This window comes from Ursus arctos, unplaced genomic scaffold (genome assembly GCF_023065955.2).
Source record: "Ursus arctos isolate Adak ecotype North America unplaced genomic scaffold, UrsArc2.0 scaffold_30, whole genome shotgun sequence".
Taxonomy (NCBI): domain Eukaryota; kingdom Metazoa; phylum Chordata; class Mammalia; order Carnivora; family Ursidae; genus Ursus; species Ursus arctos.
In genome coordinates, this window is record NW_026622986.1 from 12,359,563 (window position 1) to 12,375,893 (window position 16,331).

Consider the following 16,331-nt stretch of genomic DNA (forward strand, 5'->3'; position numbering starts at 1 on the left):
TGAAAAGTATATCCATGTAAGGACCTGTATGCAATGTTTACAATGGTTTTGCTCATAATTGCTCCAAATTGGAAATACCTCAAATGTCTTTCAGTTACTGAAAGAATAAACAAACAGTGGCTTATCTATTCAATGGAATACTCAGCATTAAAAAAGGAATCAACAGTGGGGTGCCTGGGTGGCTCAGTTGGTTGAACATCGTACTCTTGATTTTGACTCAGGTCATGCTCTAAGGGTCGTGAGATTGAGCCCACATCAGGCTCTGCACTTAGTGTGGAGTCTGCTTGAGATTCTCTCTCCCTCTCCCTCTGCCCCTCTCCCTGCATATGCTCTCTCACGCTCGTTCTCTCTCTCTCTAAAAAAAAAAGGAGCAAACAACATTAAAACATTAGAAAAGAAATATCAACAACAGAGATGAATTTCAGGTTCATTAGGTAAAGTCAAAGAAGCCAGATTCAGTGGGCTACAACCTATGACTCAGTTTCTATGACAGTCTGCAAAGGTGATACCATGGGGACAGAAAACAGATTACTGGCTTCCAGGGCCTAGGGAGGGGTTTGACTACAAAGAAACGCAAGGAAGATTTTTATGTCTTGGATGTGTTCTGTATCTTGATTGTAGTAGTGGTTATACAATGAATGCACTTGTCAAAACTCAGAATTTCAGCTAAATTGGGTTAATTTTATCCTATGTAAATGATATCTCAATAAACCTTACTTTAAAAAACAAAGTGAAGAATTCATTACAAAAAAAATCCTAAAGTATTCTAAACTTTACTAGATGGTAAAAACAACTGTTTAAAATAAAAATTGACTACAAAAAGTGAAATTTGAACTGCTTAGTGTGAATTACAAGGTTGCATTAGTTCTTCCTGTATTTCATTTTTTATTTCCTGCACTTTCTTTAGGGTTCCTTTATCCTCCCCGTGTAACATTCCAGCTATTTCCTCTTACATTAATGTAACAGTCAGCCCCAGAAGATGCAGCCAAAAAGAAGCCACACTTTGGAGAAATTGGAAAGGACATTTGGTCTCCCCACAGTGATTTTTAGATATTTTAAAACTGGCCCTAAAACTTGTTTTTTTGTTTTTGTTGTTGTTTTTTTGTTTATTTGTTTGAGAGAGAGAGAGAGAGAAAATGAGAGCAGGGGAGAGGCAGAAGGATGAGAAGAGAGAGAATCCTAAGCAGGTTCCATGCCTAGCACAGAGCCTGATGCGGGGCTTGATCTCACAACCCCAAGATCATGACCTGAGCCAAAATCAAGAGTGGGCACTTAACCGACTAAGCCACCCAGGCACCCCCCTAAAACTTGGCTCTTTGAAATAAGTGCCATGCAATTTAAAGAAATTTTAATTTCTTTTCAATTTTGAGTAATTTTTTGAACCAATCATGGTAGGCCACAGTGGGGGCAGCAAGAGTCTTCTGTTTTTCCAGCAAAATGGTGTTCCCCTTCTTGATGCAGAAGAAAATGCAGGTTTGGGGATGCTGGGGCTGCATCTACTTAATAAGCTGAAAGAAGTTTTCTTTGAATGTAGAAAGATATCAGAGGCAAATTGGTTAAGTGTGAAGATTCCATTCTAGAATCAGACCGTCCAAGTTCCAATCTTAGCTCTGTCACTACTGCATGATCTTTCACCAGTTACCTTATCATTTTGTCTCACTTTCCCAATCTTTAATGTGTACATGATAATACCTACTAAGGGAAGGGCAAGGTATAGAGATAACTCATGTGAATGGATGAGAAATGTTTGTGGCACAAAGTATGCGCTCAACACGTCTCTGAGCTATGATTACCTAATCCATAACATATCAGAAGTGTCGGGCATCCAATACAGTCGAAACACCATGTTAGGAAAAAGTTTGGGAGAAAATGTGTTCGGTATTTCAAACTAGGATGCCAGGAGCTTACATCCTCTTACTCACTTTCTCTGCCTCTATTTAGGTTAGTAGAGTCAGGAAAATTATGGCTTTTAGCTCCTAGACACTGGTGGGTAACAAAGGAGGTGGGAGAGGAGGCTGAAAGGTCAGGGTAAGGGCCAAGGAGACCATGGACCAGAGCCCCAGAGGAGAGTCAGGGCAGAGGTAGAGGCTGAAGGGTCAGGGATTAATAGATCAAGTACTCATGGGGTCCAAGCTTCACTGGGACCATTTACCTAATTATCGACCCTTTCATATTCCGCTGTTAATACTGGCGCTTTTCTGTTCTGCAGATCTGCCGCTCCTTTGAAAGTTTTCTGTGGCATTTAATGTTACCTAACTTTGGAGAACTTGCATGTGAAAAATCCCCTACCATGGTCTTCCCTTTTGTTTTTTCACTTAGGTTCCCCTACTTTCGTGGGGTTGGGGAGGGAGGAAGTTCAAGAGCCAGAGAAGCATGGTATTTAAAACGGTTTTCTGGAATGTTATTTGTAGTCCTTATTTCAACGTATTCTGAAATTTTCTGAGAAAGGAGGCTTGTTTTTAAATGAATGCAAATATAAAATAGTATAGAGCCTTGTACTGAGGTCATGGAATCTTATTTCACTATTAATTAAACACTCAGAAATCAAGAATACTTTTTTTTTAAGCCCTAGATCCTAAAATTTGGGACTAATTTGTGGAATCATAATTATTATCTTTGAATTTAAAAATCAAGCCCAAGGCTTCTCCAGATTCTCTTCTAAAAAGTAACCCCTATGAAAACCGTGTTCTAGTAATTAATTGTGCATTAGTACAATTTACATGTTCATTCATTTATGAAGCCATAAAGATGATGGGAGTAATCATTTGAAACAAAAAATTGGAACAATTTCAAAAAAATGTTTTTAGAAAACCTTTTAGAGCTAGTACTTAACATGTCATATCCATTTTAATATCTTGGAATATTCCTTTATAGCTGTGCAATGGAGGATCCGTGGCTGATCTTGTGAAGGGATTTCTGAAGAAGGGCAAAAGAATGAGTGAACCCATAATTGCCTATATTTTACGTGAAGCACTATTGGTAAGGCAATTTAAACTGTTCATGCATTAATTATGAGGCAGTCCTAGTTCGATAAAAAATGTGGATCCTAATTTTAGAAAAATATCACTACATTTGTATTGATTGGTGCAAGAGTATATGCAAAATCTGAAATGTTTAGTGTTACTAATTCCTTGTTTTATTAGAAACCTACCTCCTTGTGTGTCAGCAGAACCCTGAGTTCTGATGTCCCACGTGTATTTCTGAGAGTGATTGTGATGAAGGCAGATAATGTGTAATTTACTAATAGGTTTTTATTTGCCATTATTTAAAATAAGTATACGGAATGTTTTATCCACTGAGATCAACATTTTCAGTGAAGTTTTTGATAAGAGGGAAGGGGATGCTCTAGTTTATTAATTTTTATAAAGTCCAAAGTGGAAATGAGGTACTTTGATTTGACTAATTCAATGTGAAACATTTTAAGAATGTTTGAATGTTAATTTTGACCGGTATTTCTGATCGATTTTGCACAAACGCATCCTTCTGAAAAATGTTATGTTTGTTTGATGGTTTCTTTAAAAGTGGCGGATGTATATTTCCCACCCCTTAGGGACTTCATCATTTGCATAACAACAAAACCATCCACCGCGACGTAAAAGGAAATAACATTCTGTTGACCACTGAGGGTGGAGTCAAACTCGTAGATTTTGGTAAGTGTGGCTTGAAATGCGTGAGTTTGGGCTGCAAAATGAGTAGTTATGATAACAATTTGGTCATTTTCTGTCAGCCTCACTTTCTAGGCATTGAAAGTGGAGAAAAAATGGTATCCCACTGAGGTAAGAAAGTGCAGAGATTTTTTTTTTTTGTAAGTTTGGTCAGTGAGAGATTCCCAGAAGAAAGGATGACTCTTTTCAAGCCCCTGAGCTTGCACGCATCACATCACTGTAGCAGAATGTGTGGTTGATGCTTGAAAATAGACCGTACCCCAGGTGATTACACTAAGCCTCCGTGGCAGTCCCCTGGCCCTTATTAGTTGCTTTACAAATGGGCGTGTGCCCAAATGCAGCATTTTGAGCCGTGAGGGGAAACCTTCAAAGGTCTCTGGGAAAATTGTTTCCGTCTTAAGAAGGAGGTGAAGAGAGGTGGTCTCTTTCTTTCTGTCTTATTGCCACGCGTGAACGTGCTGCAGCCACGTTGCTCCTCCCTCCTGACGCGCTCCATCCCGAGTGAGAACCACCCTGCGAGAGCCAGAGCTGAGAGGCAGGAAGAAGACGGACCTCGATAGTAGAATTGAGCCGCTGAATCAATGAATTCTGGCTCCTGCCCTATCTCTGGACCTTTTGTCATGTGAGATAATAAATTTCCCTATTTACTAAGCCAAATGGGTTTCTGTGTCATAGCCAAAGGCACCGTAACTGATCCCCCCCCCCCCCCGCCCCCGCATCTGGGCAGTTATTCACCAGTATGACCGTGTCCTTCCATACCTCCTCTCGCTGGATTCCTGTGAAGCCACTGCTCTCGGGACAGTGGGCCACATTATTCTAGAAGGTCTCAATGTCTAGTGTCCTTCAGTCACCTTTCCCTCACTCCGATTGGGGAAGGTGTCCCTCCTTGTGCTTCTTTACCCTTTGTATTTGTCCCTTTTTGTGTTTATCACATAGGATTTTCATTATCTATTTGGTACTTATCCTTTGATAAAAATACTTAGGTAGATAGACGGGGTCTTTCAGAGGTGGAATTTTGTCTTAACTCTTTTTGGTAGACCTAACGCTTTGGGTATAGTAGTTCAGTGAGAAATAGTTAAATGAATGAATATTACTTCATTTTGCATTTTGGAAACTGAAGCTTAGGGAAGGTGGAAATTAATTGAGTTTGATATTCAAGCATGTAGCTCCCTAGTGATCTGGCTTACCCCAGGAATGAATTTCAGAGCACCTAGAGAGGAATGGATAAATTGCATATCCTTCAAATAGCCATCCAGGTACCTTTTTCTTTTTTTTCACAGTTGAGCTTTTGAAAACTGCTGAGCAGCAGTGAGCTTGACAGTGAATTTCTGATGAATAACTGGGCTGCGGCTAGTCTGTGTTTCTGGTTGAGTTCAGCGCTGTGTGTTTGAACAATCCGGCTGGGTTAGGGTGCTAATAACAGCTTGTGTGTCAAGTGGGAAACAACAACAACAGAACACTTCTCATTGCCCCATAGGAAGGGTCATTCTCTTCAGTCATGAAAGAAAAACTGGTAAACCAGTAGCTTTCAGGAATGCACCTTCCTGGGATACCCTCCAAAGTAGTCTAGATTAAAAACATATACCTAATAATTGATAGAGCGGCCTTTTATGTGGTACCTTTGTAAATAATCGTAAGTTGGGAAACTGACAAAGTCAGGGCTTTGGTTTTAGATGATTTGAGTTACAGACTTTGTTTTCAGCAACAATTAGAAAAGAGAGCCAGTCACCTACTCAGAGTGTTCACGGTGTCTGATACTAAGATGCTATTATTTCCATATAAGATAATGCTTATATTTCTGTTTCCCATGGTAAGAGGACTTGGATTCAGTTTGCCTAAAATGATTTGTAGGTTTCCAAATGAACTGAAACCTGGGGATGGAGGTGTCTGCCTAGTGAAATTCCTCAAGGGCAGAAGGAGTCAGATGTGATAGCCACAGCCTGAAGCATTACACTGAAACCCGATGTCCTCATTGAAATCAAATGTGCAGGGATGGCTGAAGCTGGGAGTGAAGTGTTTTAGAATACATTTTATTTGCATTTCTCACCTCACAAGATCAATAGAAGCTCATTATTGGCTTCCGAAGGACTGTGCCCCGATGGCTACCAGTTCCTCAAAATGTCCAAATGGAATTTCACTGCCTCAGCCATCCCCAGAAATCTGCTTCCTATGAAGAGTTTCTTGTCTTGGAGCAAGTCACAGTCCTGTTTTGTTGCTTAAGTCAGAAATCAGGCTCGTCCCGAGTCTGCCTTCGTCTTTGCCTCCCACATCTACAACTAGTCCCAAAGCTCCAGTCTCTCTATTACACGAATCCCCAAACTCCATCTCTCTGGCTTCTCCCTTGTCCTGGCCATCATCTCTGACCTGACCTCCTGCACTTCTGCTTCCCTGAACCCCCTGCATTTAGTCTTCCTCCCTTCCTTCCAGTCTGTTCTCCACACTGCAGCTAGGGGGGACCCTTTCAGAGAGCATAGCTTCTCCTGGCACTGTCTTGCTCAGTATTCTGGTCAACGGCTTCCAGTAGCCCTTGTGTAAGCCTTTGCCTTATGATTCTCTGGGTCTCAAGACCCAGGCTATCTCTTGAGAAAGGTCTGTCTAAATTGTTTTATCTTCTCTTTAGCATACAGAGAGGAAATTTCCAGGGATACACCAGAGGGTTTCACACAAGAGAGAACAGGAAGAAGAGCAAAACCTTTCCAAATTCTAGGGAGATTATGGAAAGATGCAGCCGAGAAAGAGGCAGGAGAGTGAGATGAGCTTTACAAAAGCGAAGCTGACAGCGAGGGCAGGAAGAAGCTCTCACCCACACACTCCCCACCATTGCCATCCATGTTCCAGAGAGGCCATCGCTGCAGACTGGAGTGAGCTATGTCCTTGTTTACACCTGGACGTGTAAAGTGATTCAGTAGAAGCACTCAACTCGAGCGCCCCCAAACCCTTCCCTTAGTGTCCAGAAGCCCCCAAAGTTACTGAGAATCAGGGAAGTTCCTAGAGAGGTTGCTGAGGATGGGCAGTGAGGGGCAGAGCAGATCACCCAGGCCGGGTCTGAATAGGAGTCACAGGCAGACTTCAGAGTGTTCTCAACTCCAGCTGAAGCCCGCATGAGCCCGAGTCTGCCCAGAGGAACTACAGGGAGAGCTGCCTGCATGAGGAGACTGGACGACATGCTCCGCTGACGCTGGCATCCAGCGTGGGAGGCCGGTAGGGTGCCTGGCAGCTGGGCAGACACAGGGGCACTGGGCCCCAGCAGCTAGAGACCCACCACGCCCAAGGACCCTCCCTCTTCTCCCTGCCGTAGGGTCGTATAAGCCATCCCTCATCCTGTACACACAATCCCGTCTTCAGGAGGGAGGAAGGAGAAGGGATGCCATCTGAGAGATGGAGCAGGCACTTGTATCCAAGAGAGACTGGACTCTATCTGAAAGGACTTTATGGGTTTATTAGATCTGACTAAGGTTTGCTACCCTCCCCGCCGGCAAGTAGGGGCTTAAAGAGAGGCCATAGCAGAGGCAAATGGTAGAAACTACAGTTTCTCGGTGTATCTTAGTGTAGTGTTATTAAATTTTGTGACCAGTTACAGACATGATGCTTTCCCTGCATAGAAACTTCTCTTCACCCCTACACCCAGCTACCTTCTGTGTGCCTGGCTGAGTACCTCCCCAGCCCCACATGCTGTGTTTGGCCAATCAGTTGTCACACTTGATTGTAATCATATGTTTAATTTAACTACCTTCCCTGCTAAGCTATAAGCTTCATGGTGACACGGTCTCTGTCTAGTCTAACACTTGGTCCCTAGAGCCAACCACGGTACCGGCACCTTGAAAGTGCTCAGTAAATACTCCCAAATGAGTGAATGAATGAGAGGCAGGATTTTCCATAGGACATCAAAATGCTCACCTACAAGTAGGAAAAGAATAGTCTCTACCTCGGGTGGTTGATTGCTGTGAAGAATAAATGGCATGATACATGCAAAGTACTTGGTCTAATTATTGACACTTTATCATTTGAAAAATTTGAGCCATTGGGACACCTGGGTGGCTCAGTCGGTTAAGCGTCTGCCTTCGGCTCAGGTCGTGATCCCAGGGTCCTGGGATCGAGCCCCACATCGGGCTCCCTGCTCTGTGGGCAGCCTGCTTCTCCCTTTCCCTCTGTTGCTCTCCCTGCTGTGCTCTCTCTCTCTCTCACCCTGTAAAATAAATAAATAAAATCTTTAAAAAGAAAATTTGAGCTATTACCATTACCATGAAATAGTATTCTCACCCTAGCTCAGTGTTATACACATAGTAGGTAGTTGATAAATAGTAACTAAGTATTTTTAAAGTAGTTGCTAAATACTGAAAATATGAGTTCCCCAAATAGCTTCTTTCCATTTCAAAAAAAAAAAGTAGCCCTTTGCTAGAATAAATTTGGTATTATTTTAAGTATCAAGCTACTTAATTATACTAAAAATAAGATTCAATTTGCTAATGCTAGTTATGAATACAGCCTTTTAAAAAACCTTTTTGTTGTTGTTGTTGTTAAATGCATATGTTTTTATAGAAATCCCCTGGACACCTCAGAACGTAAAAAGACAAGGGAGCTTGAAAACATTATTAATGAAATACATTAGCAGTCACTGGTATGTAATTAATCAATAAATAATATGATCTCCCAGGAGGTAAACCCCTTTAGGCAAATCGACTAATGTCTGGAAAAGCAGTCCTTATGTGAACTGGAAAATGAAAGAGAGACTAAATTTGAAGGGCAGTTCTCAGTTCTCATTTCTATGGATTTCTCTCTGGGGAACTTCATTTCTAATAGGATAGTTAACATTTCAATACAAAAGTACAGAATGTACTTTTCGTGATTTATTTAGACATTGTTCTTATGACAGAATATTTTATGGCTTTAAATCTCTTATTACCCACATGCCCAATTTTAGACCAAATCCCCAATGAGTAATGTAGGTCAAAGAGAAGTTGTGATTTATTTATTAATAACCCACTTTTAGCATCAAGTGAGGCAGCCGTACCTGAACTTAAAAACTGTGAAGTTCCTTTCATTCCTTCCTTTCTTCCCAAATAATTCAGAATAAAAGCCTTTGGCAGGGTGGGGGGTGGGCAGGGAGCAGACACAGGCGTACGGGGTGTGGCTCAGCATGTGTTTTGGGCCTGAAGGGGGTGAGAAAGGCATCCATGCTGGGAGGGTGGTGGTAGTGGTGCTTGGCATGGAGTGTTGAGTCCCCGAGTGGGACAAGGAGAGCATCTGTCTAGGGAGATGATGATGACCCCACATCAGGTTGTCAGAGTCTGAGCTAGATAAGAAGGACATCTGTGTAGGGGTCAAGATGGAGACGAGAGATTGTTACCTAAAGGGGCATTAATGTCGTCAGGAATATAATGAGAACAAGGGGAGCCAGTTTTCTTAATGTTAGAGAAAAGAATTACAAATATGGAAAGGAAGAAAACTGAACCCCCAGGGGTGGTACCTTGGAATCAGAGGTATCAGTGTGAACTCATGGTTTTCAATATATAGAGACAAATATAAAAATAAATATAATGGAATGTGCAAGTAGAGTGTGTGTGTGTGTGTGTGTGTGTGTGTGTGTGTGTGTATGTGTACATGTTACTTAGCCATTTCCACTGAGAGGACTAGCAAACATTGATGCCCTGAGAGCAAGCCCATCAAGCACCTAGCTCTTGGTTTTTAAATATAATTCTCAACTAGGAGGAAGCCAAGATTCTTGGAGAAATGCTGATTTTTATTGGCTCTACAAGATGAACCTGGAACTTAATGTGCCAAAAAGGAAGGAAATATTAAAAGAATAATGGAGACATGTCAAAAGGACACAGAAGCCAAATTAAAGGAATTCTCACTGAGCAAATCTGGGAAAATTTGAGCATCAAAATAATGATAATAATGATAGTAATGATGGTAATCCATTGAACAAGATAGAAATCTATTAATCCATACTTGCATACTTACATATATATAAATAAATGAATGGAAAGAAGCAAAAGCTTTTCTTTGCAGAAGAATGCCAACTAATAAATACAGAAGGAATAATGAAATTTTTTAAATTATCATTTAGCAATCATCATAGTAAAAATTAATTCATCCCAAAACTTCAGTGGATCCTAAACTAGTGTGTTAAGTTTTTATTAGAGATAGGATATTTGTTCAAAATACTTCATAAAATACATAATTACAAAAGAAAAACAGAAACTTTACGGGAGGGGCACCTGGGTGGCTCAGTCAGTTAAGCGTTTGTCTTCGGCTCAGGTCATGATCCCAGGGTCCTGGGATCCAGGCCCATGTCTGCTGCTCCCCCTGCTTGTGCTCTCTCTCTCTCTTTCTGTCAAATAAATAAAATCTTAAAAAAAAGAAAAGAAAAAGGAAAAAGAAAGAAAAAAACTTTACAGGACAGAAGCCTGACAGACAAAACTTAATCAATTGACCAAAGTGAACACAACCAGTAATGGGACAAGTGAAAATCACACACCATCCAGTAGGACGCAGTGGGATGCCCTCAGTATCACTTCCATGATATTGTCATCAAAAATGTATTGTGAGGGAATATTTGACAAATCCCAATTTGGGAACATTCTACAAAATGTCACGGTCATAAAATTGAAGGAAAGATGAAAGAACTCCTCCAGATAGAAGGAGGCTTAAAAGATATGACAGCAAAATTAGACGCATGATCCTGGATTGGATCGTTTTGTTTTAAGGACAGACACATCTGGAATAATTGATGAAGTTTGAAATGTATCAGTGTTAATCTTCTGAACTTGTTAGTTGTACAGTTGGTATGTAGGGGAATGTCCTTGCTTGTAGCCATCACACACTAAAGTCTGGGAAATCCTGTGGCCTACTTACTTTTCAACGGTGAAGGAAAAATGTTATCTGTACCTCCCTTGCCAACTTTTCTCTAAGGTTGAAATTATATCAAAAAATAGAGTTGGAGATTTAGCATGGAAGTAGAAAGATGTTTCTATACATGTCTAAAGATATTATATATATGTATATAGATGTGTGTATGTTTGTGGTTAGGTGTTATGAATCTTGAAAATTTGAGTTAGTGCTTTATAGAATGAAATAATGGAAAAAAATTAGGAGGAAGAACCATTTTTAAACGTTGGCAGAGCTTTAGAATTTTCTTACCTATAAAAAAAACCCTAATATTTCACTCAGCTAGAATTTATTTTTGTACTTTGGGGAGGTGACCTTTATTTGATAGAAAAGACATTTGTAATTCCTTCATTATTTACAGCAGAACCATGAATAAATGAACTGTTTCTTTTATAGCTTTGTGGTTCTAGCCGAGCCTATAGGCTTACATATTCTGAACTGAACATTTTCCAAAGTTGAAGTAAGTTATTTAACATTACAGGTAATGTTGTATGTCTCAGTCAACTGTCTTTTAGTTGTAAGGACAGGAAAACCAGACTAGCTCAAAAAAAGTAAAACACAAAGGGCAATCTCCTAGACAGGAAAAACAGGATGCAGAGGACTGGAACCAGCAGAAGCATGGAAGGCAAGAACCACAACCACTTGCTGCCTCTGCTCTCTCACTGGAGAAACCAAATTTCTCCTCTCTGTTCTCTCTGTTATCCACAGACCAGCCTCCGGAGTTTTCATGTTGCCCCTCAAGGCTACTCAAAATAGCAGTCTCAGCCTTCTCAGCCTATGTGATCTGTGGGTCCGGTGCCAATAGCTAACCTGGCCTGGATTTTTAGCACCTCAAAGCAAAAGGAATTTGGAGTAGGAGAAGGAGCTCAGGTGGACAAGCTGGGTCAGATATCCTCCTTTGATCAGTTAGCCAGGACCAGGGAATGAGCTGACTTGGTATAAGCAAGCCTACCTGAGCCATCCCATTTTGCAAGGAGCTGTGAATAAAGAAAGATTTTTTTTAAAGAGGGTCATGGACAAGGAAAGACAAAGATCTTTTCAAAATATTCTAGATAATATGTTTTCTTATTGACACATGCTGCTCTATATTCTGAGAGTTGATCAAAATTTTAGTGTTTAATTGTTGAAATTAAATTACATGAAGTATACCTAAAAACTCTATTATGAAGTCAAGAATGGATTTCAGATGTTTTGAAAGAGTTTTTATTTGGTAACAGAGAAAAGAAAACTTTTTATCTAGGGATTTACCCAACATCAAAACAAACTAATTACCTCAATGCAGCTGTAGAAGTCTTAAGAAAGTACCAAGTATGCCTCTCCGTGGAATGGTGACTTTAGGTGAATCAAAGAGGACTTATGTTTTTTAAGAATCACCTCTTTGCTCCCTCAGCCTGCCTGCCTTTCCTCCTCTTTCTTCCTTCCTTCCTTCCTTCCTTCCTTCCTTCCTTCCTTCCTTCCTTCCTTCCTTCCTTTTTCTTTTTTTCTTTTTTTTTTTGGTGAGAGGGAGAGGGGAGCAGGAGAAGGAGAATCTTAAGCTGGGCATGGAGACTGACACTGGGCTTGACCTCACAACCCTGAAATTTTGACCTGAACAGAAATCAAGAGTCTGATGCTTAACTGACTGAGCCACACAGGTGCCCCCAGTTGTTCTTATTATAAAGTAAGTGTTTTGGACTAAAATGATATGATCTTAGTCTGCAGCTCTAAAATTTCAATTCCTGAAAAGTTTTAAGCAAAAAGAAGATTTTTGTGGGGGAGCAGAAGACAGAACAATGGGAGAGGTGATTGGGAATAAAAGGTATTAAAAAAATAAGAGATCAGTGATGATAGTGCGCCATAAATGAGGAATATTCTGTATCCAGTTGGCCCTTGAACAACACAGGTTGGAACTGTGCAGATCCACTTATACACGGGTTATTTTTAATGCAGCATAGTAATGTAAGTGTATTTTTTCTGCTTTATGATTTTCTTTTTTAAAAAAAATCTGTTTATTTGAGAGAGAGAGCATCTGTTTATTTGAGAGAGAGAGCATAAGCAGGAAGAGCAGAGGGAGAGGGAGAGAAATAATTCCCAGGAAGCTCCACGCTTAGCACAGAGCTGACGCGTGGCTCAGTCCTAGGACCCCGAGATCATGACCTGAGCAGAGACCGAGAGTCAGTCACTTAACCAACTGAGCCACCCAGGCACCCTTGTGGTTTTCTTAATAGCATCCTCTTTTCTCTAGCTTACTCTGTTGTACGAATACAGTACATAATATATACAACATACAAAATGTGTGGTAATTAACTGTTTATGTTATCGGTAAGTTTTCCAGTCAACAGCAGGCTACCTAGTAGTTAAGTTTTTGGAGAGTCAAAAGTTTTGTGCATGTTTTTGACTGTGTGTGGGCGGTTGGTACTCCTAGGCCCCACATTGTTCAAGCGTCAACTGTACTCGGCTCTTTAACTGAGGTCCAGTCCCATACGTATGTGCACATGTACAAAGTCATACATAATCAAGTGACACATACAGCTCGAGGTGCATAGTTTGTCTGTTCAAAGTCAAGGAGAGTGCAGGGAGCAGTGTGATCTTGATGTCTTTAGAGAAAGCACTACACGATCTCCATTACAAGGTATGAACTGAATATTTAAAAAAGGGAAAGATCTAGTGCCAGGTAGACTGGAGAGAGGACAGATTTCCAAGGGAAATCACATTAGTATGGATAGGCGTAGTGGTTGCACAGAATCACTTACCTTGTGTCATCTTATAGACTCACTGAAAGCTAAGGCTGGAGATAACCTTGAACGTCATTTGGTATATTAAATACGAGAATGTCAGGAGACCATTTTTGATATCCCTTATATGCGAAACATTATGTGAATATGAATTTCCTGATGAGAAAATATTAAAGCTTTCACAAAACTCAGTAAGGAGTTTGTGACCCCAAAATCATGAAGAATCATTGATTTATCCCAGTCTCCTAAACTAACAATGACAAAACAAAAGCCTGGGCCCACTGTGAGATGGATCTGAAAGGAACTTCATTGCCCACCTGACCTCTGTTAAGTGCCTTCTCTGACTGGTGGAGCACAGTGACATTCGGGGTCTCCTGGAATTAGTGTCAGTTCAGAACTAGCCTCTACAATCCCAGAAAAGTCTGATTATTTCCTTTTCCCCAGTGCACAGTCACCTTGGTAAAAAGCCATTGGTCCCTTTGGGGAAGGCTAGGAGGCAGTTTAACAGTGTAAATTTTTGGCAGTATACTGGGGTCCTTTCTCAAGGGGTGACCTCCCCTTCATTCAAGAGGTTCTGGGTCTGTAAACCAGCTCAAATTTTGGGATTGATGGAGGGGCCATGACTGTTTTGATGATTCAGGTTAGACTTTTGTTCATTTAACTTAGAACTGTTTTGTTTATTCAGATTAAAGTAAGAATTTAGAAGGCTTCCCATCTCTTTCACTTTTCATATCAGCAAGATCAACTAGGCAACACCATAGGTCTTGCAATTCAGAGACTTCTGATTACTGGTTTGTCTCTGCTGCCCATTATGATAACCGTGCCCACCTTGCCCTTGGCCATTAAGGTCCGCCAGTTGGCCCCTGCCACTCTGTGATCCAGTTACTCCCGCTGCACTTAGCTTTCCTAATTCAGTGGCAGCAGTTCCTGTTGTAAGTTCTAGCCTACACGGAAGAGTGATAATAGAGCTCTCAAGGATGCTGGGGCTCCCCTCAAAAATGTGTTTCTCACAGGTATGTTGAAAAGCATGTCTTCTGGAGGCTCCCTTGTTGGGTAAGTAGGTTTGAAATGAACAATCTACCCTAACATTCCAGTGTTCCTAAGTCTTTGAATCTCTTCCTCTAGAGTAAACCAGTACAATTCTGGTATTTCAAGTTCATTTACTAGGGCAACTTTTTGGTCCATGTCTGAGCCAACCAGCCAACCCTTTCTGACTTTCTAAGCTGCAATATTAAATGCAAAGTCTCTGCTTAGTGGGTCCATATCAGCAAATTCAGCCTGATCCAAGTTTATGTCCCACCATTATCCCACACCCTTAATAAAGAGACTCTAGGTTTGGCTCTCAGTAATCTCAACTCTGCATCTACTGGAGAGAAGAGTCTCCTTCAGGGCTGACACAGAAGATTTCAGGTCATTTGTGCAGCACTGGAGCGGGGAATTTGAATCCCTGAGCTCATCATTTTTTCCCCCTCACTTGGTCCAGCGACATTAGTAGAAACCAGCCACTATCCTTGTATTCATTAGTTTGACAAAATGTCCAAAGATACTGCCCTGAACCATGTCTCTGGTAAGTGTTTGAGTAGAAGTTTCCAGTGCTGATATTTTGAGTACCTCTGTTGCCACATCATGCCATGGGCTATCAGTGTTCTTTACCACTGGCAATAGAACCATTAATGTCTCTGATCTAACCAAATTAGAAAGCCAATTCCAGAAACCCCAGAACCAATTTAGAAAACTCATCTTTAAGATTCTGCTCCTCTAAGAACCATTCTCAGTACCAAAATCTGTATCAGCCGGAGTTCTCCAGAGAAACAGAATTAACAGGATGTGGTGGGTGGGGTTGGGGGCTGGGAAGGAGACAGACTTTTAAGGAAATGGTTCATGTGACTATGGAGGCTTGGTGACTCCAAAATATAATGTTATGCTGGCAGGCTGAAGACCCAGGGAAAAGTTGCAGCTTGAGTCCAAAGGTAGTCTGCTGGCAGAAGCCCTTCTTACCCAGTGGAGGTCAGTCTTTGTTCTGTTAAGGCCCTTCGCTTACTGACTGAGGCTTATCCACAGTATGGAGGATAATCTGCTTCACTCACAGTTAATTTCGTCCAAAACACACCTTCACAGAAACATCCAGAATAATGTTTGACCAAATATCTGGGTACCGTGTCCAGATTAATCATCAGACTATCTTAACTTCATCAACAAAATGAGGATATTAGATGGTATAATAAATTTTATGGCCTCTTCTTGTTGAAAAAAATCTGTGGTTTTAGAATTTCAGTTCTCATTCCTGCAGTATGTTGTTCTTAGCAACAACAACAAAATCCCACGCTCTTCCCTTTGCCCTCTTTAGATGCCAGGGGTTTTGCGGTATGGTGATAGCAAATCAAGTTTCCTGAAGTTGTCTGGTCTGTTGGAACCACATAGGAAACCACATATTTAATGTTTGTTCTAACTCCCTAAGGCCCTCAGAGACCTCTTGACACAGTTTTCTCCCTGGAAACAGGACTTAAGCAATAGAGAACAGAGTTGCTGTACAACCTTCAAGCAGCCCAGGAAGCCTTATTGGAAGAACCTCAAAAAGCATGAGAATTCCAATATAATCAAAGCAAAGGGCTACAGAGTCATTAACATACACCTCCTTAATGTTCCCGTGGCTTCAACTTTGAACGGATTATTGTTTTCTCGTCTAGCCTGTTTTCTGTTCAGCCCTGATCTCCCTCTGGCCTCCTGTTCCTTCCAATAGCCTCTCACTATCCCAACTTTCTGCCTGGAATTTTCCAACCTTTTAGCATCTTCTCCCTTGAGATGCTTACATAACTGTCTACTTTGGTGACTTTTTCCATTATTTCCTCTCTGGACAGGATGATTTTCCCAATCTTCTTTACTTCCTAGGGCTCCTGAACTCATAATTTGGATTCCTGTTGCCTTATAAAGTAATTTATGGCAATTGTTTTTAATAGAATTTTGCATTTTTCTACCTCCTTAGCTACTTTTCTTGTGAGAATTCATATCAAATAAAAATGCCATTTGTCCTCAGGAAACTTACTTTTCTCTCCAGCTGAAG

The 16,331-nt window shown here is 41.0% G+C and overlaps 1 protein-coding gene across 1 annotated transcript in view; it reads left to right on the forward strand.

Annotated features, from left to right (window-relative positions):
* The window catches only part of MYO3A (myosin IIIA), a 240,290-nt gene that overhangs the window by 39,947 nt on the left and 184,012 nt on the right, over window positions 1–16,331 (forward strand). The window contains exons 5-6 of the mRNA XM_048219508.2: window positions 2,875–2,979; window positions 3,551–3,650. Of these exons, the coding sequence (XP_048075465.2) occupies window positions 2,875–2,979; window positions 3,551–3,650 (205 nt within the window). The remainder of the gene's footprint in view (window positions 1–2,874; window positions 2,980–3,550; window positions 3,651–16,331) is intronic.